Genomic DNA, 27,806 nt, shown 5'->3' with positions numbered 1-27,806 from the left:
GCCTGTGGTGGGTTCTTTATTTTTTTTAGAATCTATCTTATTTCTTTTTCTCAATTTTTATTAACATTTTTATAAAAAGTATCCCATGGCTGTGGTGGGTTCTTAATACTCCATGTTGAGGACCAGAGCCAGGGCCAAACATGCTGGGCAAGTACTTTACTTCCGAGCCTATGGCCAGCTGAGGAGGTGTCTGTACTTTCAGCAGCTGCTTGAGATAAGGACAAGTCAGGGGAGGTTCCACTGCTGCCCACAGTGAAACCATGCTTTTGTTTGTCAAGGTAAGGTCTCTGAAGTCCCTGGCTGGCCTCAAACTCCTAACAATCTGCAATCCTACCTCTGCCTACTAAATGGTGAGGATACGCCCAGCCCCCATGTAACTGTTGAGTCATTTTTATCCATGGTGAAATTTTTCAGCCTACAGGAATGGACATTTAAAATGTTTCCTTCTGTCTGCTTCATGAGTTTTCCCAGAGACAATCTGGGTTCTGCACTTAGCAATTTTAGTTTAATGACCTACTTGGGGCCCTCACTGCTAAATGGCATATACTGGTTCTGGACCATGCTCCCAACATGTCGTTGAGCCTTTGTTTTCTGAAGAGGTCCCTATGTTGGTTAGCATTTCTTTGAACATTTTAGTGCCCAAAGTACTTGTTCCTCGATAACTGTCAGAATTTACAAGTTTGGGGCTGAGGAGATGGCTCAGTGGTTAAAGGTGCTTGCTTGGAAAATCTGCCAGCAGAGTTCGACTCCCTTGTACTCACATAAGGCCACATGTACAAAATGACACATGCATCTGGAGTTTGCTTGTAGTGACAGGAGGCCCTGGTGTGCTCATCCTCTGACTTCTCTCAAATAAGAATTCACAAATTTGAGCCGGGCGTGGTGGCACACGCCTTTAATCCCAGCACTCGGGAGGCAGAGGTAGGAGGACTTCTGTAAGTTCAAGACCACCCTGAGACTACATAGTGAATTCCAGGTCAACCTGAGCTGGAGACCCTACCTTGGAAAAACAAAAAAGAATTTACAGGTTTATTACTCCCTAAAATTATGCAGGACATAAAGTTCTATTTCCCAGAGAAAGCTCCACTGCTTTCATCTAAGGCCCAAACAATGGCAACACCGTACAGAACAAGAGCTGGCTGCCACGGCAGGGCTCACCAATGGGGGTCTGGACTCCACTGCCGGCAGCACCACGGCAGTGAGATAAGAGGTCTGGGCTCAGGTACATGCTGGTGTCCAGCTGTGGAAACTTAAGTCTTTCAAATGTGTTTCTATCAACATGGGGACAACAGGAAGTGCGCAGAGGTATGCATGGATTAGCACCAAATAGCTGTCCATGCTAAATCAACTAGCACAAGTTCCTCTACACCAGACCCACCACAGACCCGAGCATGCATTCCAGGTGCTTATGACAGCACCTAGCTAGAAGACTTGGGACAGATCTGCCTTTAAAAGGGTGCGCGCCTTTAATCCCAGCACTCAGGAGGCAGAGGTAGGATCACTGTGAGTTCGAGGCCACCCTGAGACTGCATAGTGAATTCCAGATCAGCCTGAGCTAGAGTGAGACCCTACCTCAAAAAAAGGCCTGGCATGGTGACACATGCCTTTAATGCCAGGACTCAGAAGGCAAAGGTAAGAGATTACCGTGAGTTTGAGACTAGTGTGGGACTACATAGTGAATTCCTGATCAGCCTGGGATAGGAGGAGACCCTACCTCAAAAAAGCAAACCTAAAAGCTATGTGTGGTGGTCAGACCTTTAATCCCAGCACTAGGATGCTGAGGTAGGAGGATAGCAGTGAGTTGGAATAGCCTGGGCTAGAGCAAGACCCTGCCTTGAATGAAAGAAAAACATACAAATTATGTTCTTTTTCAATAATTATTTTTTTAACAAGCAGAAGACAGACCAAATAGATGACTTCCCACAGGGAAGGGATTAAGCTGCCCCGTGGGCCTCTTCAGGCCACCTCCGCTACTTCCTCTTGTACCTGTGAGGAGAAGGGCAGTGGTAAGACCAGAACGAGGGCACTGCAGCTCTTGTTTGCTCTCCAGCCCACGGGCACCACCTCTGCCCTCCAAAGATGCAACATCACCTGGACTTTGACTTAAAGTTTCCTCCTCTTCTCTGGCGGGACAGACCCAACTGTTTCCTTTCTTCAAAGGACGGGCTGTGAAAGGCAAAGGGGGCCGTGAGAGGCTGTAGGGTCACGGGTGATGTCACCCCTGCGCTGTACAGAAGAGCAGCATCAGCGGCTACGCAGGTCTCAGTGCCGGGCTCTGGGACAGACTGGTACAGGACATGCATTTTGGGAAAATCACAGCAGGCTTTTTCTTGGTTTGTGTGATGGCCAATCTTTATTTTTAGTTTTGGCTTTTAGAGGTAGGGTTTCTCTGTAGTCTCAGGGTGGCCTCACACGGCGATCCTCCTACCTCTGTCTCCTGAGTGCTGGGATTAAAGGCGTGCACCACCACGCCCCGCTGGCTATGTGATGGTCAATGTTGACTGACAGCTTGCCTGGACTGGGAGAGTCTTCACTTAGAAAAAACACCTGCGGCTGGGCATGGTGGCACAGCCCTTCAATCTCAGCACTAGGGAGTCAGGGGCAGGAGAACTACTGTGAGTTTGAGGCCAGCTTGAGACTACATAATGAACTTCACATCAGCCTGGGCTAGAGTGAGACCCTACTGAGAAAAAAAAGCCAGGCATGGTGATGCACACCTTTAGTCTCAGCACTTGGGAAGCACAGGTAGGATGATTGCTGTGTGTTTAAGACTACCATAAACTCACTCAGGTTGGCTAGACACCCTACCTCCAAACAAAAGAAAACAAAAAAGCCTATGGAACATGATGGCACCATCTCTCCAGCCCAGGCTGACCTGGAATTCACTATGGAATCTCAGGGTGGCCGCAAACTCACAGAGATCCTACTACCTCTGCCTCAGGGGTGCTGGGATTAAAGGAATGTGCCACCATACCCAGCTAAAAATGTTTGAGAGAGAGAACATTTCTGTGTATATCTGAGGGTATTTCCAGAGGACTACGGCAGGAAAACCTGCCCTGCATGTGGGCAGCCCCACTGCACAGGCTGGGGCCTGAGTGGAATAAAAGAGGAAGAAAGCCACCTAGCGCTGCATTCTCTCTCTGCTCTCTGGCAGCAGTGATGTAAGCTGCTGCTCCCCCACATCCTCCCTGCCTTGATGGACTGAAAGTGAATCTTCTACCCTCAAGTTGTTCGTGTCAGCTTTTTTTGGGGGGGGGAGGGTTCACGGTAGGGTTTTGCTCTAGCCCAGGCTGACCTGGAATTCACTGAGTAGTCCTAGGCTGGCCTTGAACTCACAGCAATCTTCCTATCTCTGCCTCCCCAGTGCTGGAATTAAAGGCATGCATTACCACGCCCTGCTCGTGCCAGCTGTTTTGTCACAGTGACACAGGGTCTAACTCAGATCATATACACAGGAAGTGCAGTCTATAGGCCCCTCGGCAGCATGAGCTGGGGAAGTGACAGACAAGACAGGATCCTGTTTGAGGATTCAGAGAACTACCTGAGAGACTAGCCTTGTCAGTCTCCTGAAAGCGGTACTTGTCTACTCAAATATGGCCCATGTCACCCAAGCAGGAGAGGGGCGCCACTAACCTCCCCCGCTGTCAACCTGGGAGCACAACAGGGTTTAGCAGGGCAGAGTTGCCCCAGTCAACACATTCCAAAGTTTGAGATGAGCAAGAACTGTGAGCAAGAAGCCAAAGTTGGCCAGGCGTGGTGGCGCATGCCTATAATCCCAGCACTTGGGAGGCAGAGGTAGGAGGATCACCGTGAGTTCAAGGCCATCCTGAGACTCCATAGTGAATTCCAGGTCAGCCTGGGCTAGAGTGAAACCCTACCTTGAAAAACCAAAAAAAAAAAAAAAAAGCAGCCAAAGTTCAGAGTCTCCTCCATAATGCCAAGGACGTTGTGACCATGCCAACCATACCCAGCTCGGTACTGCTTCAAGGCCTTCTTGCTGGTGTTGGTGAGTTCCTCGTCAAATACAGATGTCTTCCTCTGTTTCTGCTTCTTAGCTGTGCACAGGGAAAATGGATTAGGTGTGGTCTCATGTCTTTGGCCCCTAACACTCAGGAAATGACTGCGTGTTCACCAGGTGGCCTGGCAGACACTCCTCACCAGCTTCAGAGTGGCAGCCTAGCTCTTCCCAGCTACACCAGGCTAATAAAAGGACAGCTGTACATACTGGCATATACCACTGGCATTATCCTACCTTCTTCTCTTTTCTTTGGTTTTTCTAGGTGGGTCTTGCTCTAACCCAGGCTGACCTAGAATTTACTATGTACTCTCAGGTGGCCTTGAACTCATGGTGATTCTCCTACCCCTGCCTCACGAGTGCTGGGTTTAAGGCGTGCGCCACCAAACCCAGCCCAGCAAACTTTCTAACATAAACATAAACAGGTTCAGGAAGGGCTGCAAACCGGGTCCTGACGCTGGTTCCTCATCCGGCATTGCCCGGGCTCGCTTTGCTCTGCGGTTCCTCTTAGCCATGCGCTCTGCAAACATCTGTGCTTTGAGGATTTCAAATTGGGACCTCTCCTCTGCCTGGGGGAGAGAGAGGGGTGAGTATGAACAGGAAGGTGCTCTGATCCACACCTGGTGGACCAAACTCCAGAGAGAAGAGTACTCACAGTCATCTCTCCCTTTTTCTTGGCATCCTTCATAAACTTCTTCCTTTTCTTCTTTCCTCTTAAGGCCAAGTCAAACTCCTGCAAAGCCTTGGCAACTGGAATAAGAAGAAAGTGTAAGCTGGGCGTGGTGGCGCACGCCTTTAATCCCAGCACTCGGGAGGCAGAGGTAGGAGGATCACCGTGCGTTCAAGGCCACCCTGAGACTACAGAGTTAATTCCAGGTCAGCCTGGACCAGAGTGAGACCCTACCTCGAAAAAGAAAAAAAAAAAAAAAAAAAAAAGAAGAAAGTGTGATTTTCCAAGACCTTTTGTTGTTGTTGCTTGTTTTTCAAGGTGGTCTCTCACTCTAGCCCAGGCTGACCTGGAATTCACTATGTAATTTCAGGATGGCCTCGAACTCATGGAGATTCTCCTACCTCTGCCTCCCAAGTTCTGGGATTAAATGCATGCACTACCATTGCTTGGCTAACCATTTTATTTTTTTTGTTGTGTTTTCTTCGAGGTAGGATCTCACTCTAGTTCATGCTGGAACTCACTCTATAGTCTCAGGCTGGCCTTGAACTCACAGCAACCCTCCTACCTCTGCCTCATAAGTGCTTGGATTAAAGGCATATGCCACCATTGGCCTCAAATTCACATCACAGTGAGTTCAGGGCCAGTCTGGGACTACAGTGAGTTCCAGGTCAGCCTGGACTACACTGAGACCCTACCTCAAAATAAATTAATTAATTAAAAATGAAACTCCAGTACCCATGTACAACCAAGCCCATGTGACACACTCTCAATCCCAACACGCCTACGAGTAACAGGAGGTGGAGTCGGGAATCCCAGAGCTCCAGGCCAGGCACTCGAGCAGAGAGACAGACAGCAGAGCCTGTCTCAGCCAACGTGCAAGGAGGGACAACACCCCTAGTTATCCTCTTACCCCTCTTGTGCACCTAAGCACATGTGCACACATTAACACACATTTGAAATGAAAAGAACAATCACTTCTCCTTTGGGGATCACCTCACTAAACAGTGGCTCCTTTTCCATGACTTCCCTTAAAGCACTCATTATCTACGGATCCCTACATGACAGGAGGGTTTTACCTCTGCTACTGAATCCTTCCCACTAACATACCTTCTTCTAATGTTGAAATTCAAGAGTTTGCTCTATCAAATTTAGGTCATATTTCTGACTACTGGTACAATTTGTATAAAGGTAATTTTGAAATATCTTTCAAAATAAGAAACATACATATCATTCAATATACACTTCCATTTTTAAGAATTTATCTTCCGATTTATGGCTCTTAATTATAAAAGGGCACAGGTAGCGGGTGTGGTGGCACACGCTTTTAATCCCAACACTTGGAAGGCAGAAGTAGGAGGATTGTTGTAAATTCCAGGTCACTCTGAGACTACACAGTGAATTGCAGGTCAGCCTGGACTAAAGCAAAACCCTACCTTGAAAAACCAAAAAGAAAAAAGAAAAAAAAAAGGCTGGGGGTGGGGGCGGCACATGTACAAGGTCATCTACAACATCCTGTCTAAAATGTAAAAAACGTGGGCTGGGGCTGGAGAGATAGATGGCTTAGCAGTTAAGCAGCTGGCCTGTAAGGCCTAAGGACCCAGGTTCAATTCCCTGGCACCCACATAAGCCAGATGCACAGGGTGGTGCATGTGTCTGGAGTTTGTTTGCAGTGACTAGAAGCCCTAAAGTGCCCATTCTCTCTATGTGCCTCTTCCTCCCTCCCTCCCTCTGTCTCAAATAAATAAATATAAAGAACTCAGTGGAGGACAAATTAAATAAACTATAATGTACCCTTATCTAGTAAGCACAGGGCCTAGGTTAGCAACTGGGCCATCAGGCTTTGCAAGCACACACCTTTAACCACTGAGTCCTCTCTCCAGCCCTCCATTTTATTTTTGGAAACAAAATCTCAGCAATTCAGCAAGACTAGCTGCCAGCAAGTGCTAGAGATACTCTTGTCTCTGCCTCTTCAGCACTGGATTAAATGGGGGTGTCAGCACACCCAGCTTTTTCTATTGGCATGCTAGGACCCAAACTAAAGTCCTTATGTTTACCTGGCCAGTGCTTTACCCACTGGGCCATCTCTCTCTCTCTCTTTAATTTTTTTGAGAGAAGAAGAGACAGAAAGAAAAAAGTAATACAGATAGATGGAGGGGAGAGAATGGTTGTACCAGGTCCTCTAGCCACTGCAAACAAACTCCAGATGTATGTGCCACCTTGCACATCTGGCTTATATGGGTTCTAGGGAATCACAACTGGGTTCTTAGGCTTCTTTGCAGGCAAGCGCCTTAACCACTAAGCCATCTCTCCAGCCCTTTTTTTGGTTTTTGATTTTAATATCTTTAATTTTTTAATTTTTTTTAAATGTTATTTATTTGAGAAAGAGAAAATGGGTACACCAGGGCCTCTAGCCACTGCAAAGGAGCTCCAGATACATGCACCACTTTGTGTACCTGGCTTTACATGCGCACTGGTGAATTAAACTTTAGGCTTTGCAGGAAGTGCCCAACTGCTAAGAAAAATCTAGCCCGATCATGAACTTAATTTTTAATTTAATTTATTTTATTTAATTATTTGAGAGAAAGAGGCAGAGAGAGAGACAGAATGGGTGTGCCATACCCACCAGCCACTGCAAATGAACTCCAGATGCATGAGACCCCTTGTGTATCTGGCTGATGTGGGTCCTGGAGAATCAAACTGAGATCCTTTGGCTTTGCAGGCAAATGCCATCTCTCCAGCAACCCGCCCCCCACCCCCGCCATCATGAACTTTTAATCCTTCTGTTTCTCTACCTCTCAAGTACCTGTCCCGAGTACTTATGCACCATGCCCAATTATATGTTTGGCTTTTTGAGAAACATCCCTGTCTTACTTTTTTCTTTCTTCCTTTCTTCTCTGGTCTGGAACCAGCTCCTCTCAGGCTCTTGGTTTGCTGCCTCCTTTCCTTTCTCCAACAGTCGTTTTGCAGTGTTGATCTGCGGGGACAGCAAGATGTCTTCTATGAAGGCTGTGTTCCCTAATCTACACAATGACCTGCAGGCGGCCACTGCAAGTGCTGTTGCCAGGTAAACACCTCCAAGGATGGATCGCAGGACCCTGCGGCCTTCACTGCTATCATGGGGGGTGGGGGGACGACCTCCCACAGCCTGGTCTCACCTGGGCTTCCGAATGCTGCATCTCTTTCTCTTCCACCTCCAGCTGCAGCACTGCATATACATCCTTCTCCATCTTCTCAATCTTGTCTCGGAATTTAAGGATAACATCTACAGGCAAAGAACGAAAAGCATTTAAAATAAGGGAAATGATGGGAAATGGCTTAGCGGTTAAGGTGTTTGCCTGCGAAGCCTAGGGACCCTGGTTCGATTCCCCAAGACCCACATAAGCCAGATGCATTTTTACCCTGTCTCCAAACAAAAAGTCGAAGGCTTGACCAGCCCCCCAAATTTTCCTCTATCTCCACATGTGCACTATGGCACACCTACACCCTGCCTGAACACATACAAAGACTCTTAACAAAATTTTCAGCAATAAGTACATGTTATTGTTGGGCAGGGTGGCGCACACTTTTAATCCCAGCACTCAGGAGGCAGAGGTAGGGGGATAACCATAAATTCAAGGCCATCCTGAGATGACACAGCAAATTCCAGGTCAGCCTGGGCTAGAGCGAAACCCTACCTTGAAAAGCCCCCAAAAAGAATCAAAGCAACAAAAAAAGAGTGAAAGTCCTCCCTACTTTTGCCTCCCAGTAGGAAAGAGAGGCTAAGGGGAAAACTGGCCACAAGATCATCTCTAAAACTTCCCCTCACAAGATACCTATGAAGCACTCAAGAGGCAGAGGTAGGAGGATCACCATGAGTTCAAGGCCACCCTGAAACTACAGAGTGAATTCCAGGTCAGCCTGAGCTAGAGTGAGATTCTACCTCAAAAAAACCAAAAGCAGGGCTGGAGAGATGGCTTAGCAGTTAAGCGCTCGCCTGTGAAGCCTAAAGACCCCGGTTCGAGGCTTGATTCCCCAGGACTCACGTTAGCCAGATGCACAAGGGGGCACATGTGTCTGGAGTTCATTTGCAGTGGCTGGAAGCCCTGGCTTGCCCATTCTCTCCCTCTCTCTCTCTCTCATTCTCTATCACTCTCAAATACGTAAAAATAAACAAAAAATTTTTTTAAAAAGACACCTATGAGCTGGACTCTGCACTTACAATCCATTCATCATTCATCACTTTTATGGACAAAGAAGCTGCATGGACCCCTGGGAGGCAAGGTGAGGCCTGTTCCAGAACTCCACCAGGGAGGCAGGGAACCGGGACTCAAGCTGGCCTGCCACTTGATCACCGCTCTTAGGGTCATCCTCCACCCCTGCCCTGCCACTTGGATGCCCACCAGGGATGCTTCAGCTGTGCCTGCTTACCTTGGGGAAGAATCCGGGCCTTCACCGGGGCCTTGGCAGCCTTCACAATTTCCTTCAGCATTTTCCGCTCCTCTTCTCCCACCAAAGACACGGAGCGCCCAGCCCTGCCAGCACGAGCTGTTCGCCCCACCCGATGCACATAGTGTTTGATGGTGTTGGGCATGGTGAAGTTGATGACCTAGGTCAGAACTAAGCACCAGTCAAGAGCTATGGGCAGGCACAAGGAGGCAGAATGACTTCCACCAAGAGCAAGGGAGACAGGACTTGCTCACCGTTTTGACTCCCTCAATGTCAAGTCCACGGGCTGCCACATCTGTGGCCACCAGGATATCAATTTGTTCATCCTTAAAGCGCCTACAAAGTCATACACACACACACACACACAAAAAAAAAAAAAAAAAATTATTCAGGCACCCATCCCAGGCCAACACAGCTCCCCAGAAACGAGGCAGCAGAGAAGGGCAGGGTGTGAGTCACCATAAACCCTCATGGAATGAAGCACAGTATGATCAATATGGCAGGCATCTGTTCTTATTTTACTCTATGAAGAGAGGTGGTGCAAGGGGGAAGAAGCTGGGAATGGCACCCAGGGCCTTGTGCATGCATATTAGGCAGGACTTGAGCCTCAAGCTGTACCCACAACCTGTGGGGATAGATTCTGAACATCAGCGAAACATTCACAGTAATTCTCATCCAAAGGAACACTTAGGGAAATGTAGTGTGATGTATGCTGTGCTCAGCATTCAGTTCAGCCCTGCCGTACAGACACCTCCTTGTGTTGACCAAGGGCAGCAGCAGCGGGGAGTTCTACTCTGTCACTGTCCTGTGAGAGTTCTCACAGAAGTCCCAGCCCCGAGCCTGGCAAAGGAGATGCTCAAGGAAGGGTGCTGGCCTGCAGTCTCTTAGTCGCTGGACACCTCTGAAAGCAGCAGGCGCAGAATATGGTCTTTCTTGTCTACCTCAGTTTCCTGCTGTGGCTCCCCCCAGCAGTTCCCATGTGAGATGCCAGGAAAATCTTAATGCACCCAAGAAGCAACATTATAGTGCTCAGATTAAAACAACAGTTTTAGCCGGGCATGGTGGCACACACCTTTAGTCCCAGCACACAAGAGACAGAGGTAGGAGGATCGCTGTGAGTTCAAGGCCATCCTGACACTACACAGTAAATTTCAGGTCAGCCTGACTAGAGTGAAACCCTACTTCAAAAAAAATTAAATAAATAAAAATAAATCAATAAATAAAAACAAAAAAAATAAAGAGTTTCAGCTGGGCATGGTGATTTATGCATTTAATCTCAGCCTGAGACTTATTCCAGGTCAGCCTGGGCTACAGCAAGACCCTACCTTGGAAAAGCAGGGGGAGGTGGTGGTTAGCAAAATCAAGAGTTTTAGAGGCTGAGGAGGTGGTTCATTGGTTAAAGGCACTTGCTTACATAGTTTGCTGGGTTGTGTTCAATTCCCTAGGACCCACACAAAGCAAGACACACAAAGTGACACATACATCTGGAATTTACTTGCAATAACAAGAGGCCTTGGTGCACCCATAGCCCTCTCTCTCAAATAAAATATGTGTACATTATGTGCTGTTTGGGGGAAGTTTGTTTTTCAAGGTGGAGTCTAACTCCGGCCCCAGGCTGACCTAGTACTCACCCTGCAGTCACAGGCCGGCCTGAAAGTCACAGCAGTCTTCCTACTTCAGTTTCCCAAGAGCTGGGATGCCAGCATGTCCAGCTCAAGTATATATTTTGCTTTTTAAAAATATTTTAATTTTATTTATTTATTTGAGAAAGAGAAAAAATAGCCACTGCAAACAAACTCCAGATGCATGCACTACCTTGTGCTTCTGGCTTATATGGGTCCTGGGGAATCAAACCTAGGTCCTTTGGATTTTGTAGGCAAGCGCCTTAACTGCTAAGCCATCTCTCCAGCCCTCTCTTTTGTTTTTGGTTTTTGCAGTAGGCTCTCACTCTAGCCCAGGCTGACCTGGAATCCATGTGTGTCTCAGGGTGGCCTTGAACTCACGGTGATCTTCCTACCTCTGCCTTCCAAATGCTGATATTAAAGGTGTGTATCATCATACATGGCTCAAATATATTTTTGTTGTTATTGTTGTTTTTTGTTTTTCGAGGTAGGGTCTCGCTAGCTCAGACTGAACTGGAATTCACTATGTAGTCTCAGGGTGACCTTGAATTCACAGCAATCCTCCTTCCTCTGCCTCCCGAGTGCTGGGATTAAAGGCGTGCACCACCATGCCCAGCTTCAAATGTATTTTTTAATTTTTTTATTTTTTTATTTTTATTTTTTTGGTTTTTCGAGGTAGGGTCTCACTCTGGCTCAGGCTGACCTGGAATTCACTATGTAGTCTCAGGGTGGCCTTGAACTCTCGAAGATCCTCCTACCTCTGCCTCCCGAGTGCTGGTATTAAAGGCATGCGCCACCACGCCCGGCTTTTATTTCCTTTTTTTTTTTTTATTTTTTGTTTATTTTAATATTTGAGAGTGACAGACAGAGAGAGAAAGAGGCAGAGAGAGAGAGAGGTAAGTGGGCGCGCCAGGGCTTCTAGCCACTGCAAACGAACTCCAGATGCGTGCGCCCCCTTGTGCATCTGGCTAACGTGGGTCCTGGGGAATCGAGCCTTGAACCTGGGTCCTTAGGCTTCACAGGCAAGCGCTTAACCACTAAGCCATCTCTCCAGCCCTTTTATTTCTATTTTTGAGAGAGGCAGATAAGAGAGAAGGAGAGAGAGAGAGAATGGACGCACCAGGGCCTTCAGCCACTGCAAACAAACTCCAGATGCATGTACCACCTTGTGCATCCAGTTTACATGGGTACTGGGGAATTAAACCTACCTCAAATAGAGAGTTTTGATAAACTGGATCTTGGTCAGTGATCCTTCTGCTTCAGTCTTACCCTAAGCAGCTCAGACTACAAGCCCAGTGGTAAACATTGTGCTATCTGCATCTCTTGCTACGACTCCAACATAACCCACAGAGTCCCATTTGCCCTCATCAAATGAGGAGAACCCAAGGAGGTGGGGGAACCCTCACCCCACCCTGGCATTACCGGAGGGCCTCCAGCCGCTGCGTCTGTGACAGGTTGCCATGGAGCTCACCCACCTGCAGCCCCAGCAGCCCCAGCAGGATGTGCATGCGATGGGCCTGCTTCTTGGTCTGGGTGAACAGCATCACGTGGTCACGGAAGGTTCTCGTCAGCAGAGCTGGCAGAGGGAAGCATGAGTCAGCACTGGGCAGAGAGACCCTGTCCTTGCCCTGGGGAACTCATGTGCCCAAAGCAGACAGTGAAGTCATTCCTGTCATGGAGGGGAGAGGACGGGGAGACGACACTGTAACCAGCCCCTCCCGGAGACCCAGGCCAGATGACTAGCACACCATGCACAGGAAGACTGGGGAAAGAGTCCCCGCAGGAGGAGAGACATATATGGGCTGGAGAGATGGCTTAGTGGTGAAGGCACTTGCCTGCAAAGCCAAAGGACCAAGGGTCAATTCCCTAAGACCCACATAAACCAGATGCACAAGGTGGCACATACATCAAGATTGTATGCAGTGGCTAGAGTCTCTGGTGCGCCCATTCTCCCCGCCACAGCCCCATCAAATAAACAAATAAATAAATGAAACTTTTTCTAAAAAAGAACAAGTGTGGTGAGGTGAAAAGGCACAGGTAGACAAAGGCAGTCTGAGCCACGTACACCCTCCACAGCTGAGGACTCCAGGCAGGAAGGAGTCAGTGCCCAGAGGTCCTGAGAACTCCCAACAGAGTAGACATCACTGTGGGGTGTTAAATGAATGAATGACCACAGCAATGCTCTTTTGTAAAGAAATGACCAGTGCTGGGCATGGTGGCATGCGCTTTTAATCCCAGTACTCGGGAGGCAGAGGTAGAGGATCACCATGACTTTGAGGCCACACTGAGACTACACAGTGAATTCCAGGTCAGCCTGCATCAGAGGGAAACTCTACCTTGAAAAACTAAAATAAACAAATAAAATAAAAAAGAAATGACTAACAGAGTGAAAGCTAAATAACCAAGGGGGGCTGGAGAGATAGGTTAGCAGTTAAGTGCTTGCCTGTGAAGCCTAAGGACCCTGGTTCGAGGCTCAAGTCCCCAGGACCCACATTAGCCAGATGCACAAGGGGGCGCATGCATCTGGAATTCGTCTCAGTGGCTGGAAGCCCTGGTGCACCCATTCTCTCTCTCTCTCTCTCTGCCTCTTTCTCTGTCGCTCTCAAATAAATAAATAAAAATAAACCAAAAAAATTTAAAAATAAATAAATAAATAAATAACCAAGGGCCAAGTGCAAGCCGAAAGAGTAAGTATGAGGGGTCAGCATCTATACTAATGAACAAATGAACCAGAGAGAGTTCATGGCAAATGGCTGCGAGCTCAGGAGAACAGAGGCAGTAAGAGTGAGGAGTCATGGAGAAAGTGACAGGCAGGGTGCCTCCCAGGGCTACGAGAGAATGAAGGATGCAGGACGGCAAAGATGGAGCGCTTCAGTGTGGACACCCAGCCTGCCCCATCCAGCCCAGAGCATTCACCTGCCACAATGGCCTCCCGGTCCCCTTCCCGGTTTGGCCGGATCCGTATGAACTCTTGCCGCAGGAAAGGAGCCACATCTGTATTGCTGTTCACAAATATCCGGACAGGATTCTTCAGGGAGACTGAAGCCAGATCCTTCACCTGCCGGGGACAGAGCCAGAGCTACTCAGCTCCGCACGTGGCCAGCCACAGGGCTCACGAGGCAAGCCCTGAAGCCCTGAAGGCCGGCGAGGGTCTCTGCATCCCCTGCCACGCCTACTTCTTCTGTCATGGTCGCCGAGAAGAGCATGGTCTGGCGGTGGTGGGAGCACATTCGGATGATCTCTTTCATCTGCTCCTCGAAGTACTCATCCAACATCCTGGGGGAGACAGGGGGGGCATGTCCCAAGAGGGCCACAGAGGACCACACCGCCCAAGTCTGTGTGTATGCGTACCCATGTGTAGATTCTTTTTTTTTTTTTTTTTTGGTTTTTCAAGGTGGGGTCTCACTCTAGCCCCCACTGACCTGAAATCTGAAATTCACTATGTAGTGTCAGGGTGGCTTTGAACTCCCAAAATCCTACTTCTGCCAACTGACTACTGGGATTAAAGGCATGTGCCACCATGCCCGGCCTTGTTTTATCTTAAAATGACCCCTGCTGCTAGCTTCACTGCTTCACTAAGATTCTTCAGGAATGCTCACAGTGTCATTTTATTTTTCCTGTCTTTTTCTTTTAAATATTTTTCTTTTTTAATATCTTATTTATTTGAGAGACAATGGGCACATCAGGGCCTCCAGCCATGACAAACTTCAGATGAACGTTCCATCTTGTACACCTGGCTTACGTGAGCACTGGGGAATTGAACCTGAGTTCTTGGGCTTTACAAGCAAGCACCTTAACCTCTAAGCCATCTCTCCAGCTCTATTTTAAATATTTTTATTTGTGAGAGAGAATTATTATTTGCCAGCTGAGTGAGAGAAAGAGAAAGAATGTGAGAATATGAGTGTGCCAGGGCCTCTTGTCACTGCAAATGAAGCAAATGCCTGGACCACTTTTATGCATATGGGTAGGTACTAGGGAATTAAACCCAGGCAGGTAGGCTTTGCAAGCACCTTTAACCACTGAGCCATATTTGCAGCCCTTGCCTTTCTTTTTTTCTTTTTCTTTTTGGTTTTTTTAAGGTAGGGTCTTGGGTCTCACTCTAGCCAAGGGTAACCTGGAACTCACTATGTAGTATCAGGATGGGTTTGAACTCATGGCGATCCTCCTACCTCTCCCTCCCAAATGCTAGGATTAAAGTTGTGATCCATCACACCTGGTTTCTTTTTTTTTTTTTTTTTTTTTGGTTTTCTGAGGTATCTCACTCTAGCCCAGGCTGACATGGAATTCACACCGTAGTTTCAGGGTGGCCTCAAACACATCAATCCTACCTCTGCCTCCCCAGAACTGGGAATAAAGGTGTGCACCACTATGCCCAGCTCTTTTATTTTTAAAGTGTTTATTTTTATTCATTTATTTGAGAAAGAAAGTGATAGGTAGGTAGAGAAATAGAGAGCAGCCAGATGTGGCACATGCCTTTAAACCCAGCAGGACTGGACAGATGGTTTAGCAGTTAAGGTGCTTGCATGGGAAAACTAAGGACCCAGATTTCATTCCTCAGTACCCACGAAAGCCAGATGCACAGGGTTTGGAGTTCATATGCAGTGGCTGGAGGCCCTGGAATGCCATTCACTCTCTATCTGCTTCTTCTCTCTCTCTCTGAAATAAATAAAATTTAAAAAAAAAAATAGGCTATGCATGGTGTCACATGCCTTTAATCCCAGTACTCAGGAGGCAGAAATAGGAGGATTGCCATGAGTTCAAGACCACCCTGAGACTATACAGTAAATTCTAGGTCAGGCTGGGCTAGAGCAAGACCCTACCTTGAAAAACAGAGAGGTGGGGGAGAGGGAAAGGAAATTATTTGCAAGGAGAGAGAATGCACATGCCAGGGCTTCCCTGGAACTCATTCTGTAGTTTCAGGCTGGTCTTGAACTCACAATGATCCTCCTACCCCTGCCTCCTGAGTGTGCCATCATGGTGGGTAACCAAGACTGGGCTGGAACTGACTATAATATCCAAGTTGGACTCAAAATCCCAGCAATCCTCCTCCCACAGACTTTAAAAGTAAAGGGATTACAAGTATGCAGCACCATGCCCAGCATGACCTCTCCTACCCAAGCCTCTTACCACAGGAAAACCTTGGCTAAACCTAGACAAAGGCCCAATGTGGACAGCGAGACAGCAGTGGTTGCAGCTCAAGAGTCCCGGACCCCACACTGCAAGCATACCTGTCGGCCTCATCCAGGATGAGCACCTCAATGCTGCTCAGGTGGAAGGAAGGACAGTTGTGGAGATGGTCTATGAGACGACCAGGGGTGGCAATGAGGATATCTGGTGCAGCCCGAAGAGCTGCTTCCTGAGACTTCACATCCAATCCGCCTGCAAAGAGAAGAGCCCAACAGGTGGCCGGCTCAGTCAGTCAGTCACTGATGTTGACTGAACACTTGCTACCTGCCTGAGGCTCATGCCAGATATAGAGCTAATAGCTGAGAAGTAGACAGAGGCCTCACCCATATGATTTTCTAGCACAGTGGGAAACATAGATTATTTTGTTATGCTTGAGCTGAGCAGGAAAACTCAAAAAAGCACTTCAGAATAGACTGGCTGACACTGGAGGACTGGGAAGAGCAGCTATGAAAACTGATAATGTCTTACAACAAAAAAATCACATATTTTTTGTTTTGTTTGGTTTTTCAAAGTAGGGTCTCACTCTAGTCCAGGCTGACCTGGAACTCACTCTGTAGTCCCAGGCTGGTCTTGAATTCACAGTGATCCTCAAACCTCTGCCTCCCAGGTACTGGGATTAGAGCGTACACCACCACAGTCAGCAAAAATCACTTTCGACCCTGAATTACAAGGAGGGCAAAATGCATACTAGACAGTGAGAGACCGCACCAGGCAAAGTATGCCCAAACTAAAAGCTGATTCATTCATTATCCACACTAGGCAGAAAGTACCCTGGAAAGGGGTTCTCCTCACTGAAACCAGCTCTCTGCAAGAACCCTACGACGACCACACTGAGCTGCTCCAGAGTCCCTCCCATGACCCCCGACTAGCACAGGGACCCTGGAGACTGCAAGACACCTGGAGATGCAGCCACCCCTCTTCCGCACAGCGCACAGACCAGCAATGTGAAGGACCGACCAACCCAGCCAGCTATGAGCCCGCAGTGTACCCACAAGGGAACCAGAATCACAGCTCCACCTAAGTGAGACAGAAACTGGCCCCAGAAGAAAGTCTGGAGCTGGGCATAGCAGTTCACGCCTTTAATCCAAGTACTCAGGAAGCAGAGATAAGAGAACTGCTGTGAGTTCAAGGCCAATCTGAGACTACAGAGTGAGTTCCAGGTCATCCTGGGCCAGACTGAGACACCACCTTGAAAGAAACAGGGCTGGGGAGATGGTTTAGCAGTTAAGGCACTTGCCTGCAAAGCCAAAGGACCCCAGTTTAATTCCCCGGGACCCACATAAGCCAGATGCACAAGGGACGCATGTGTCTGGAGTACGTTTGCAGTGGCAAGTCCCTGAAGTGCATATTCATATTCCCTCCCCCCCCCCTCTGTGCTTTTTTTTTCTTTCTCTCTCAAATAAATAAAATTTTGAAGGATGAAATTTTGTGTATGTGGTAATGGGAATTCAACCTAGGGACTCACATGTTAGACAGGAGCTCTTCCACTGAGCTATATTCCCAGCCCTGATATTTTACTTTTCAAGGTTAAGTCTTTGGACTGGGATTCAGCTTGGTGTTTTTGCCTAGCATGCACAAGGCCCTGGGTTCAACTACAAAGAGAGAGACTAAGTTTTGCTGGTCATGGTGGCTCACACCTGTAATTCCAGCACCCAGGAGAGTGAGGTAGGATGACTGCTGTGAGTTCAAAGCCAGCCTGGACTACAGTGTCAGACCCTGGCTCAAAAAATGGGGAAAAAAAAAAAAAGTCTTAATGAAATCTCTTCCTCCATCCTTACAATGTACCAAGAAATCAATTAACAAAAGTCTTTCCTAACACCTGTGACCTGTGGAGGTTGGGGGAGGGACACACACCTTTCCCCTATCCACCATGTGATGTCTCCCAGTAGCCCTCACCCAGCCAGAAACTCACCCACAGCTAGGCAGGTGGTGATGTTGCAGAACTGGGCCAGCTGCTTGGTGACCGTGTGCACCTGAATGCCCAGCTCTCGGGTGGGAACCAGCACCAGCACACGGGTGACTGGGGCCTGGCGGGGTTTGTAGATCAGACGCTCCAAGACTGGCAGAGCAAAGGCTGCAGTTTTTCCTGCAGGGAGGCAGTAGAAAGCAGAGAAAAGGGACTCAGTGCTTGCCAAGCTTAGGCTTTTGGTGTGGAGGGGTTGGTTGTTTTTGTGATACAGGGTGTTACCTAAGATGACCTGAGGTCTCACCTTAGCCCAGTTCTGAGTACTGGAATCAAAGGTGTGTGCCACCACATCCAGCTCTATAAACTTTTTCTGTAATTCAAAAAGCTTATTTTGCCAGGTGTAGTGGCACACACCTTTAATCCCAGCACTCAAAGGCAGAGGTAGGAGGACTGCTATGAGTTTGAGGCTACCCTGAGACTGGGCTACAGTGAGACCCTACCTCAAAAAAAAAAAAAAAAAAGCTTATTTAGTCCGGGTGTCCTAGCACTCAGGAGGCAAAGGAGAATAGCTGTGAGTTCAAGGCCACCCAGAGACTCCATAGTGAATTCCAGGTCAGCCTGGGATAGAGTGAGACCCTACCTTGAAAAAACAAAACAAAACAAAAACAAGTTACTGGCACAGGTCTTTAATCCCGGCACTGGGGAGGCAGAGGTAGAAGGATTACCGTGAGTTCGAGGCCACCTTGAGATGACATAGTGAATTACAGATCAGCCTGAGCCAGAGTGGGAACTTAGCTTGGAAAACAACAAACAGGGCTAGAGAGATGGCTTAGTGGTTAAGGTGCTTGCCTACAAAGCCAAAAGAACCCAAGTTTGATTACCCAGGACCCACGTAAGCCAGATGCACAAGGTGACACATGTGTCTGTAGTTCATTTGCAGTGGCTGGAGGCCCTGGCATGTCCATTCTCTCTTTCAAATAAATAAATAAATAATTTTTTTTAAGAAGTTGACCAAAAAAGCTTATTTAGCAAACTGGTAAATTAACCTAGAGCCCTAGCGTGCTGTGACACTTCCACCCATCCTGTCACCTGTCCCAGTGGCTGCACAGGCGCAGATGTCCTTCCCCAGCAGACCCACAGGAATGCACGCCTTCTGGATGGGAGTGGGCTGCTTGAAGCCCATGGCTGTAATGGCCTGAAGAGGGAAGATACAGACAAGGTACATGGGGGTGGGTGGGATTCCAGACAAAAGGGAAGTACTGACCCGCCCAGACACTTATTCACAACCATACAAGAAGTGCCTGCCTACCCTAGGCACTGCAGTGCACTGAGGAAGCAGCAGGAAACAACAGACAGATATGAAAACCCTGCCCCGGGGAATCTTCCAATCTGTAGTACAGATAAATGCTGTGACCAAAAGGGATGGCCATGGCCAGGTAAGGATTTTCAGGGAAGGTCCCACTGAAGAGGAAAGGGGTGACAGAGTATCCCAATGCAATTCTGAGTTCTTCCAAGCAGAAGAAACAGCAGGTACACAGCCCCAAAGAAGATGATGCTGGCCTGTCTGACCGCCAGCAAGGCCAATGTGAACAAATGCTAACATTGTCACCAGAGTGACCAGAAGGGCAGAGCTGTGTTAAGTGAACACGAGGACTTTGACTTTTATCCCAAATGAAATGGGAACCATAAGAGCTCAAATACGGCCATGACGGAATTTCTCTCAGGCTTCTTGAGCTCAGCCAGGTGCAGTGGCTCACACCTATTATCTCAGTACTCAGGAGACTGAAGCAGAAGTACTGCCATAAATTCAAGGCCAGCCAAGCCTACAGAGTGAGTTCTAGGTCAGCCTGGGCTACAATGAGACTCTCAAAAAAAAAAAAAAAACAAGGCTGAGGGAAATTGCTCAGTGGTTACAGTAGTTATGGTTAAAAGTGCCTGATTGTAAAGCCTAACGCCCTGGGTTCAATTCCCAAGTACCCATGTAAAAGTCAGATGCACAAAGTAGGGCATGCATCTAGAGTTCAGTTGCAGTGGCAAGAAGCCCTTGAATGCACATTCATTCTCCCTCTCTCTCCGTATCTCTCAGCTTGTAAATATGTAAATAAAATATTTTAAAAACTAAAAGCACAAAAAAAGGAGACTTCCGAGTGGACAACAGTGTTGCTGGAGGCCAAGAGTTATGCAGGAAGCCCAGTTGGGGGTACTGCTAGAATCAGTCCATTCTAGCTGGGGATGGTAAGCTCAATAGTTGAGTGGTGCAGGCAGGAGGGCCAGGAGTCCAAGACTAGCTTCTGCTATGGAGCAAGTTTGAAATCAGCCTGAGCTACATGAGACCCATCTCAAAAAATTTAAATTAGGGGCCAGAAAGATGGCTTAGCACTTAAGGCACATGCCTGCAAAGCCTAAGGGCCCAGGGTCGATTCTACAGGTCCCACGTAAGCCAGATGCACATGGTGGTGCATGCATCTGGAGTTCATTTACAGTGGCTAAAAGCCCTGGTGTGCCTAATCCCTCTCTGTCTCTTTCTGTTTCTAACAAATAAATTTAAAAAATAAAAATCAGGCTGGGCGTGGTGGCACACGCCTTTAATCCCAGCACTTGGGAGGCAAAGGTAGGAGGACTGCCAAGAGCCTGAGGTCAGCCTGGGCTAGAGTGAGACCCTATCTCGAAAAACAAGCAAATAAATAAATATATTTAAAATATTTTTAATTAAATTAAGTGACAGAAAACCCAAAAATATTAGGAAGCAGAGGCGGGAGGATCACCATGACTTCAGGCCATCCTGAGACTACATGGTGAATATCTGGTCAGCCTAGGCTAGACAGAAACCCTAACTGAAGAAAACAAAATTGGCAGGACGTGATGGTACATGCCTTTAGTCCCAGCACTTGGGAGGCAGAGGTAGGAGGATCATTGTAAGTTCAAGGCCACCCTGAGACTACATAGTGAATTCCAGGTCAGCCTGGACTAGTGTGAGACCCTACCTCAAAAAACAAACAAATAAAACATCCTAAACAAATACACACACAAAGGATCAACTCATGTCAACAAAAGAAGCCACTACCTTCAGGAGAGGCCGTGACAGATTCATATCCTGAAAGGAGAGGTTTTCGTCATACTGAGAGGCGTCTTCAAAGAATCCTCCTGCTTCCTACAAAGACAGAGGCAGAGAGCTCAACAAAGCCCTATACGCACATACTTTCTGGCTACCACAGCAGGCTGCAGATGATCCCATGCCCAGCTCACCTGGCCCTTCTTCTTTTTCTTCTTCTTCTCCTTTACCTTGAGAGTGTCTATGGAGAAAAACACAGAGGGTGACCACAGCTCCTCACTGAGTACCTGAGCTCCCACCTCTTGGTACCATCCTCCGGCTACAGAGCCAACCTCCAAGGGGCTGCTGACCTGACCTTACGTCAAAGAGGAAGACACTGTAATTATGTGCTAAGGCAACTCCCCTAAGGCCCGAAAGGAAGTCAAACAGACAAGTATATTCCAGAGTCCAGACTCTTTCCTTCTTTCTGTTTGTTTGTTTGGTTTTTCAAGGTATGGTCTTGCTCTAGGCGAGGCTAACCTGGAATTCGGTATATAGTCTCAGGGTGGCCTAGAACTCATGATGGTTCTTGAAAACTACAACACTGATACATCAGCTCAATTTCTGCCACCAGTACTAATTCCCAACCTGAGAAAGCCCAGAAGAAGTGGGTCACCCCCAGTAGGTGAGAGCCAAAGAGGGGCCAAAAGCTCTGAAGAAGGGGAGAGATGAAAGTATGTGCAAAGTACAGGCATTTGACACATCCCAATGCCACAGACACTCCTGTGCAGAAGAACACATCAACTCCTTCAAGACCAAGGCAGAAGTGTCCCATTTCCAGCCCCAATCCTAACCCCCATCACAGCTTCTACCTGCTTTAGTGAGGACCTTCTCATCAGCAGAGGAGTAGTCGGTCTCAGAGTCGCTATCTGCAGAGCCTGCCTCCTCCTTCCCTGTTGGGTCCTCCCGCTCTGGGTCACAGTCTGCCTTGCCTTCTTTCTCCTCCAACTTCCCACCCTTGGCTTCTTTATCCTGGGGGAGGGGAGAATAAAGCAAGGGGAAATATGAACATCTGGAAACTCAAAACCTAAGAGGTAACTGGGCATGGTGGCTCATGCCTTTAGTCCCAGCACTCAGGAGGCAGAGGTAGGAAGAGAGCTGTGAGTTCAAGGCCATCCTAGGACTACAGAGGGAGTTCCAGGTTAGCCTGAGCCACAATGAGACCCCACTTTGGGGGTAAAAAAAAAAAAAAATGTCCTTGAACTGTCACACTTTCTTTTCATTCCAGTTGCCACGGCTCTGCAGGAATGGGTACTATATGGTTGGCATTGAAAGCTGAGCAACCACTACTCGAAGAGCACCTATTCCCACCACCCACTGCCCTCCACCTGGGCATGGAGAGAAAGAGCCAGGCTGGGGCAGCTCAGGAACGCCAACCACCACAAGCAGCTGGGCTCCCTTCTCACCTCAGCTTTCCTCTTCTTCCGCACTTTCTCAATCTTCTCATCTAGTGTAGTGGCTGCTCTCTACAGAGGAAACGCGTGCATAAGAAAAGAGATGAGGCGAGGTGTGTCACAGGGCCAGGTCTCTTCCTTCCAATCCTCCCCGCTATGCTGCCTGCTTTTACTGATGCTACAACGACAGGCAAGCACCGCCATGCCTGGCCATAAGCATTTTATGAGGAAAGTGGTAGGATATTTTTGATACTCCTAACTGTCACCCAGACTATAGACAAACTAGTATAGCTACAATAAATCCATTTTATACTTGGGCATTACTCAGGACTGTGGGTGACTTGTGACCACCTCTGCCCACCCCACAAACCTACACGTCCCATGTTCAAAGGCATGTCGGGGTCTGCTACCCGGGAGATGACGAGAAGATGCCATGAGGTAAGGCTGACCCAACATCCACTGCCCAACCCCAACAGCCCACTGTCTCAAACTGTCCACCGCTGTCACCCCTACCTTCCTCTTAAGCTGGCTCAAGACATCAGCCATGGCCCAGCTGCCATCATACATGCCCTCCTTCTCAGTGAAAACAAAGTCAGGGTTGAAGTCGGCACTGCGGCTCTTCTGCAAGGCCTTCTGCTTGCGGCCCAGCACAATGGGCCCCTGAAAAGAGGAGCTACAGGTGACTACACTGAGATGGAAGAACAGCAGGGAGGAAGAGGAAAGGAGGGTGCCCAGTAAGAAGGGAAATACAAGAAGCCGGGCGTAGTGGTGCACGCCTTTAATCCCAGCACTCAGGAGGCAGAGGTAGGAGGATCGCCCCGTGAGTTCAAGGCCACCCTGAAACTACATGGTGAATTCCTCAAAAAACACAAAACGAAACTAAAAAAAGGGGGGGGGAGGAATACAAAGCAAGGAGTGTGGCGTGGTGTGGGGCACTTGCCCAGCATGCCTGAGGCTCTGGATTCAATTCTAGCATCACAAAAAATTTTTTTAAAAAAAGGAAGGAAGTGCTGGAAAGATGACTTAATGGTTAAAGTGCTTGTCAGCAAAGCCAAAGGACCCAGGTTTGATTCCCCAGGACCTATGTAAAACCAGATGCACAAGGTGGCATATGCATCTGGAGTTCGTTTACCTTGGCTAGGGGCCCTGGCATGCCTTCTCATTCTCTCCCTGTCTGTCTCTCTCTCAAATAAATAAATAAATAATAAAATCCAGGTGTGGGTGGGCACGTCTTTAATCCCAGCACTCGGGAGGCAGAGGTAGGAGGATCACCATAAGTTTGAGACCACCCTGAGACTACATAGTGAATTCCAGGTCAGCCTGGCCCAGAGTGAAACCCTACCTTGTTTAAAAAAAAAAAAAAAAAAAAAGTAGAGACAGGAGGATTACAAGCTCAAAGCTGGCCTCTACTATGTAATGAGTTTGAGACCAGCCTGGGCTACATGAAATCCTTTCTCCAAAAAAAGCAAATAAATAAATGTGTGTGTGTGTGTGTGTGTGTAATGTAGTATGTGTATAGTATCCTTAAATCTCTTAGTAAGCAATACTATCTGCTAGAATATCTCTGCTTCAAGGCTCAGCTAAAGTGTCTTATTGGCAATCACCACCTGGGAAATAGCATGAGGAAAGAAATAAGACATCCTAACCCAGACACAGGTTGCGGGTCCCAGTGAACCTCTATTCTAAAATGCCTTTCAGCAGACAGGTACCAGGAGTCTGCTGTCCCATACAGTGGCAGTAAGAAAGGACATGAGGCATTTAATTGAGGTGGGAAACAGGAGACACTGGCAAAGGTCCCCGGAGTGAAGCTGTCTGTAGAAGGCAGAGAAACCACAGCTAACTAGAAACATCTAGCAAGAGTGAGGCGCAGAACAGGAAGGAAGGTCCTGAGTAGAGAAAGAAAGAACAAGGGTTTATAAGAAATGAAGCTAGAGTCATACATGCCTTTAATCCCAGCACTTGGGAGGCAGAGGTAGGAGGTTCGCCGTGAGTTCGAGGCCACCCTGAGACTACATAGTGAATTCTAGGTCAGCCTGGGCTAGAGTGAGACCCTACCTCAAGAAAAAAAGAAAGAAAGAAAAAAAAAATAGTGGGATAGGAGTGTTGTCATGATAGGGAGTGCTGACAAGACTCAGAAAGCAAGCTCCAGCGGAAATGTTTAATACGACCATCATTCCTCTGCTAAATAAAGACAACTCTAGGACGAGGACAGATCGGAGAGATGATAGAAATGAGGTAGGGCAGGTGAGGACTACAGGTGTCCAGGGGGAATGAAGGAAGACCAGTGTGGATGGACAGAGGACAGAAATCTTGACAAGACTCCTACAGCGGCCTGCAGAGCAGCGGAAAGGGTGAGAAGGGCGAAGCTGTCGAGAATGACCCGAGGCACCCGATGGGTGACTTGGTACCACAGACATGGAAGCCAGGCGCTGGGGTTTTAGAGAAGTCCGACTGCAGAGGCCGTGGGACGTACACAGGACAGTGTCAGGCAGGCGACGACAGTATGCACAGGCGAGCACTGTTTTCAGGCCACCCGTCCTAACAAGCCCGAAGCTCCCCGCGCCAAGAGTTAGCTTCGAGGCTGCGCCCCCAGCGCACATGGATGCCCGGTCCCTGCGGCTCGGTGGGCACGTGGAGGCGCGGAGGGAGTTGGCCGAGGGGCAGCTGCCGGCCAGAACACCGAGGAGGGCCGGGGGGTGGGGGGATGGGGAGTGTCCCCCGCGGTGTGGCCCTCCCCGGGGAAGCCGAGGCCTCGGGGACCCCGCGGACCCCGCGCGCGGGCCGGACGGCGCCCACCTCCTCCTCGTCGTCTCCGGAGTCAGACTCGGGCTCCGCCGGGACCTCGTCATCGTCGCCTATGGTTCCGATGAAACCCAGCTCCGACAGCATGCTGCAGCTGCGGCCTCTTCCGGAAGTGCGCGCCGCCGGCACCGCCCGCTTCCGTGACCGCGACGCGCCGCGGCGCGCAGGCCACACGTCACTTCCGCCGCCTGCCGCCTCCCCCGCAGTGCGCATGCGATGTCCTGGGGCGTGGTTTCGTGTGGCCGAGCCAAAGGGGCGGGGCCTTATTTAAATAAGAAAATTCCATTGACAGATGATTGTTGTTTTTTTTTTCATTGACAGATTTAAGAAGGAATGAGCTGTTAAAGGCTCTTGACAAAAAAAAAAAAAAGAAAAAAAGAAAAAGGGCTGGAGAGATGGCTTAGCAGTTAAGCGCTTGCCTGTGAAGCCTAAGGACCCCGGTTCGAGGCTCGGTTCCCCAGGTCCCACGTTAGCCAGATGCACAAGGGGGCACACGCGTCTGGAGTTCGTTTGCAGAGGCTGGAAGCCCTGGCGCGCCCATTCTCTCTCTCTCCCTCTATCTGTCTTTCTTTCTGTGTCTGTCGCTCTTAAATAAATAAAAATTAAAATTAAAAAAAACAGGCGTGGTGTCGCACGCCTTTAATCCCAGCAGAGGTAGGAGGGTCGCCGTGAGTTCGAGGCCACCCTGTGAATTCCAGGTCAGCGTAGATACTGAGGAACTGAACCAGCTTAACCGCTGACCATCTCTCCAGCCCTACCTTTTAAGTTTTTGGCATAGGATCTGTATGTTATGTGCCAGGGGAGCCTGGAGAGATGCCTCAGCAGTTAAGGCACTTACCTGCAAATCCTAACAACCCTGGTTTGATTCACCAGTACCCACATAAAGCCAAATGTTACAAAGTGGCACATGCATCTGGAATTCCTCTGTAGCGGCTGGAGGCCCTGGTGCAGCCATTCTGTTTGTCTCTCTTCTCTTTGCTTGCAAATAAATAAATATATTTAAAATGTGCCAGGGACTGGGGGTGTAGCTCATTGGTAGAGCACATGCCTACCATGTGCAAGACCCTGGGCTCCATCCCCAACATCACAAAAATAAAACTAAACGCAGTATGCCAGGGGTTAAGATCAGCTTCAGACTCACCGCTCTGTTCCTTGCCAAGGCAGGCCTTTCTCTGCCTAACTTTGTATTTTGCTTTTAGCCTCCTCGCTCCTAGGACCTGCCAGCAGGGGGCGCGCACGGGAGGCTGGAGACAGGAGGACCATGGCCTTAGTGCTTGGTCCTCCTGACTTGCTGAGTGGCACTTCTCTCTGAAAGTGCCAATTGACGCCAGCTTGGAGGGTTCTTTTGTTTCGTTGTAGCACTCAACCCAGTCAGAGCCAGCAGTAGTGCAGCAGAACCATCTACCAGAGATTTGGTATGGGAGCCGCCTCTGGACTTGGAGACCTCTGCATGGCCAGCTGGCACCTCTTTCTGGGTCTCAGCTCCTGTTACACGGGACACCTAAGAAACCTCTTCTATATAAAAAAAAAAAAATTATTGAGGAGACCTTGGGATTGAGCCCAAGCCCAAGCAAGCTAAGCTAAAGATGTGCTTCAGGCCCCAGTAAACGGAAGAATTTTTTTTTAATTTTTATTAACATTTTTCATGATTATAAAATATATCCCATGGTAATTCCCTCCCTCCCCACCCCCACACTTTCCCGTTTGAAATTCCATTCTCCATCATATTACCTCCCCATTACAATCATTGTAGTTACATATATACAATATCAACCTATTAAGTATCCTCCTCCCTTCCTTTCTCCACCCTTTATGTCTCCTTTTCAACTTACTGGCCTCTGCTACTAAGTATTTTCATTCTCACGCAGAAGCCCAGTCATCTGTAGCTAGGATCCACATATGAGAGAGAACATGTGGCGCTTGGCTTTCTGGGCCTGGGTTACCTGACTTAGTATAATACTTTCCAGGTCCATCCATTTTTCTGCAAATTTCATAACTTCATTTTTCTTTACCGCTGAGTAGAACTCCATTGTATAAATGTACCACATCTTCATTATCCACTCATCTGTTGAGGGACATCTAGGCTGGTTCCATTTCCCAGCTATTATAAATTGAGCAGCAATAAACATGGTTGAGCATGTACTTCTAAGGAAATGAGATGAGTCCTTTGGATATATGCCTAGGAGCGCTATAGCTGGGTCATATGGTAGATCAATCTCTAGCTGCTTTAGGAAGAATTTTAATAATTTAATAATGGGGGGCTTGGGAGATGGCTCAACATATGAAGATGTTTGCTTGTAAAGACTGGGTTCAGGTCCCCAGCCACACATATCATCTGCTGGTGTTCTGTTCAGCAGCAAGAGGCTCTAGCAAACCCGTTCACACACATACGTATCAATTAATTAAATTTTATTAATGAGGGCTGGGGAAATGGCTTAGCGGTTAAGGCATTTGCCTGAGAAGCCTAAGGACCCCGGTTCAAGGCTCGGTTCCCCAGGACCCACGTTAGCCAGATGCATAAGGGGGCGCTCGTGCCTGGAGTTTGTTCGCAGTGGCTGGAGGCCCTGGCTTGCTCATTCCTTCTCTCTCTATCTGCCTCTTTGTCACTTTCAAATAAACAAATAAAAAACAAAAAATTAAAAAAATTAATTTAATTAATGAGCTGGAGAGATGGCTTAGCGATTAGGCGCTTGC

At 48.3% G+C, this 27,806-nt stretch overlaps 1 protein-coding gene across 1 annotated transcript; it reads right to left on the bottom strand.

Annotated features, from left to right (window-relative positions):
- Positions 1-1,863: 1,863 nt before the first annotated feature.
- Positions 1,864-25,238, bottom strand: Ddx27 (DEAD-box helicase 27). The gene is made up of 21 exons (XM_045157587.1): positions 25,107-25,238; positions 22,824-22,970; positions 22,323-22,382; positions 21,729-21,888; positions 21,072-21,118; positions 20,890-20,976; positions 18,915-19,020; positions 17,832-18,005; positions 15,961-16,111; positions 13,909-14,008; positions 13,649-13,790; positions 12,155-12,308; positions 9,365-9,446; positions 9,093-9,270; positions 7,841-7,947; positions 7,557-7,659; positions 4,671-4,765; positions 4,461-4,584; positions 3,968-4,055; positions 2,092-2,166; positions 1,864-1,986 (listed from the first exon to the last, which is right to left on the bottom strand). Exons 1-21 carry the CDS (start codon positions 25,197-25,199, stop codon positions 1,971-1,973), a joined length of 2,289 nt encoding a protein of 762 aa, XP_045013522.1. The 5' UTR covers positions 25,200-25,238; the 3' UTR covers positions 1,864-1,970.
- Between the last annotated feature and the right edge of the window lie 2,568 nt (positions 25,239-27,806).

This window comes from Jaculus jaculus, chromosome 8, assembly GCF_020740685.1.
Source record: "Jaculus jaculus isolate mJacJac1 chromosome 8, mJacJac1.mat.Y.cur, whole genome shotgun sequence".
Lineage (NCBI taxonomy): Eukaryota > Metazoa > Chordata > Mammalia > Rodentia > Dipodidae > Jaculus > Jaculus jaculus.
Note: the sequence above shows the minus strand (reverse complement) of the source record. Positions and strands in the feature narration are given on the sequence as shown.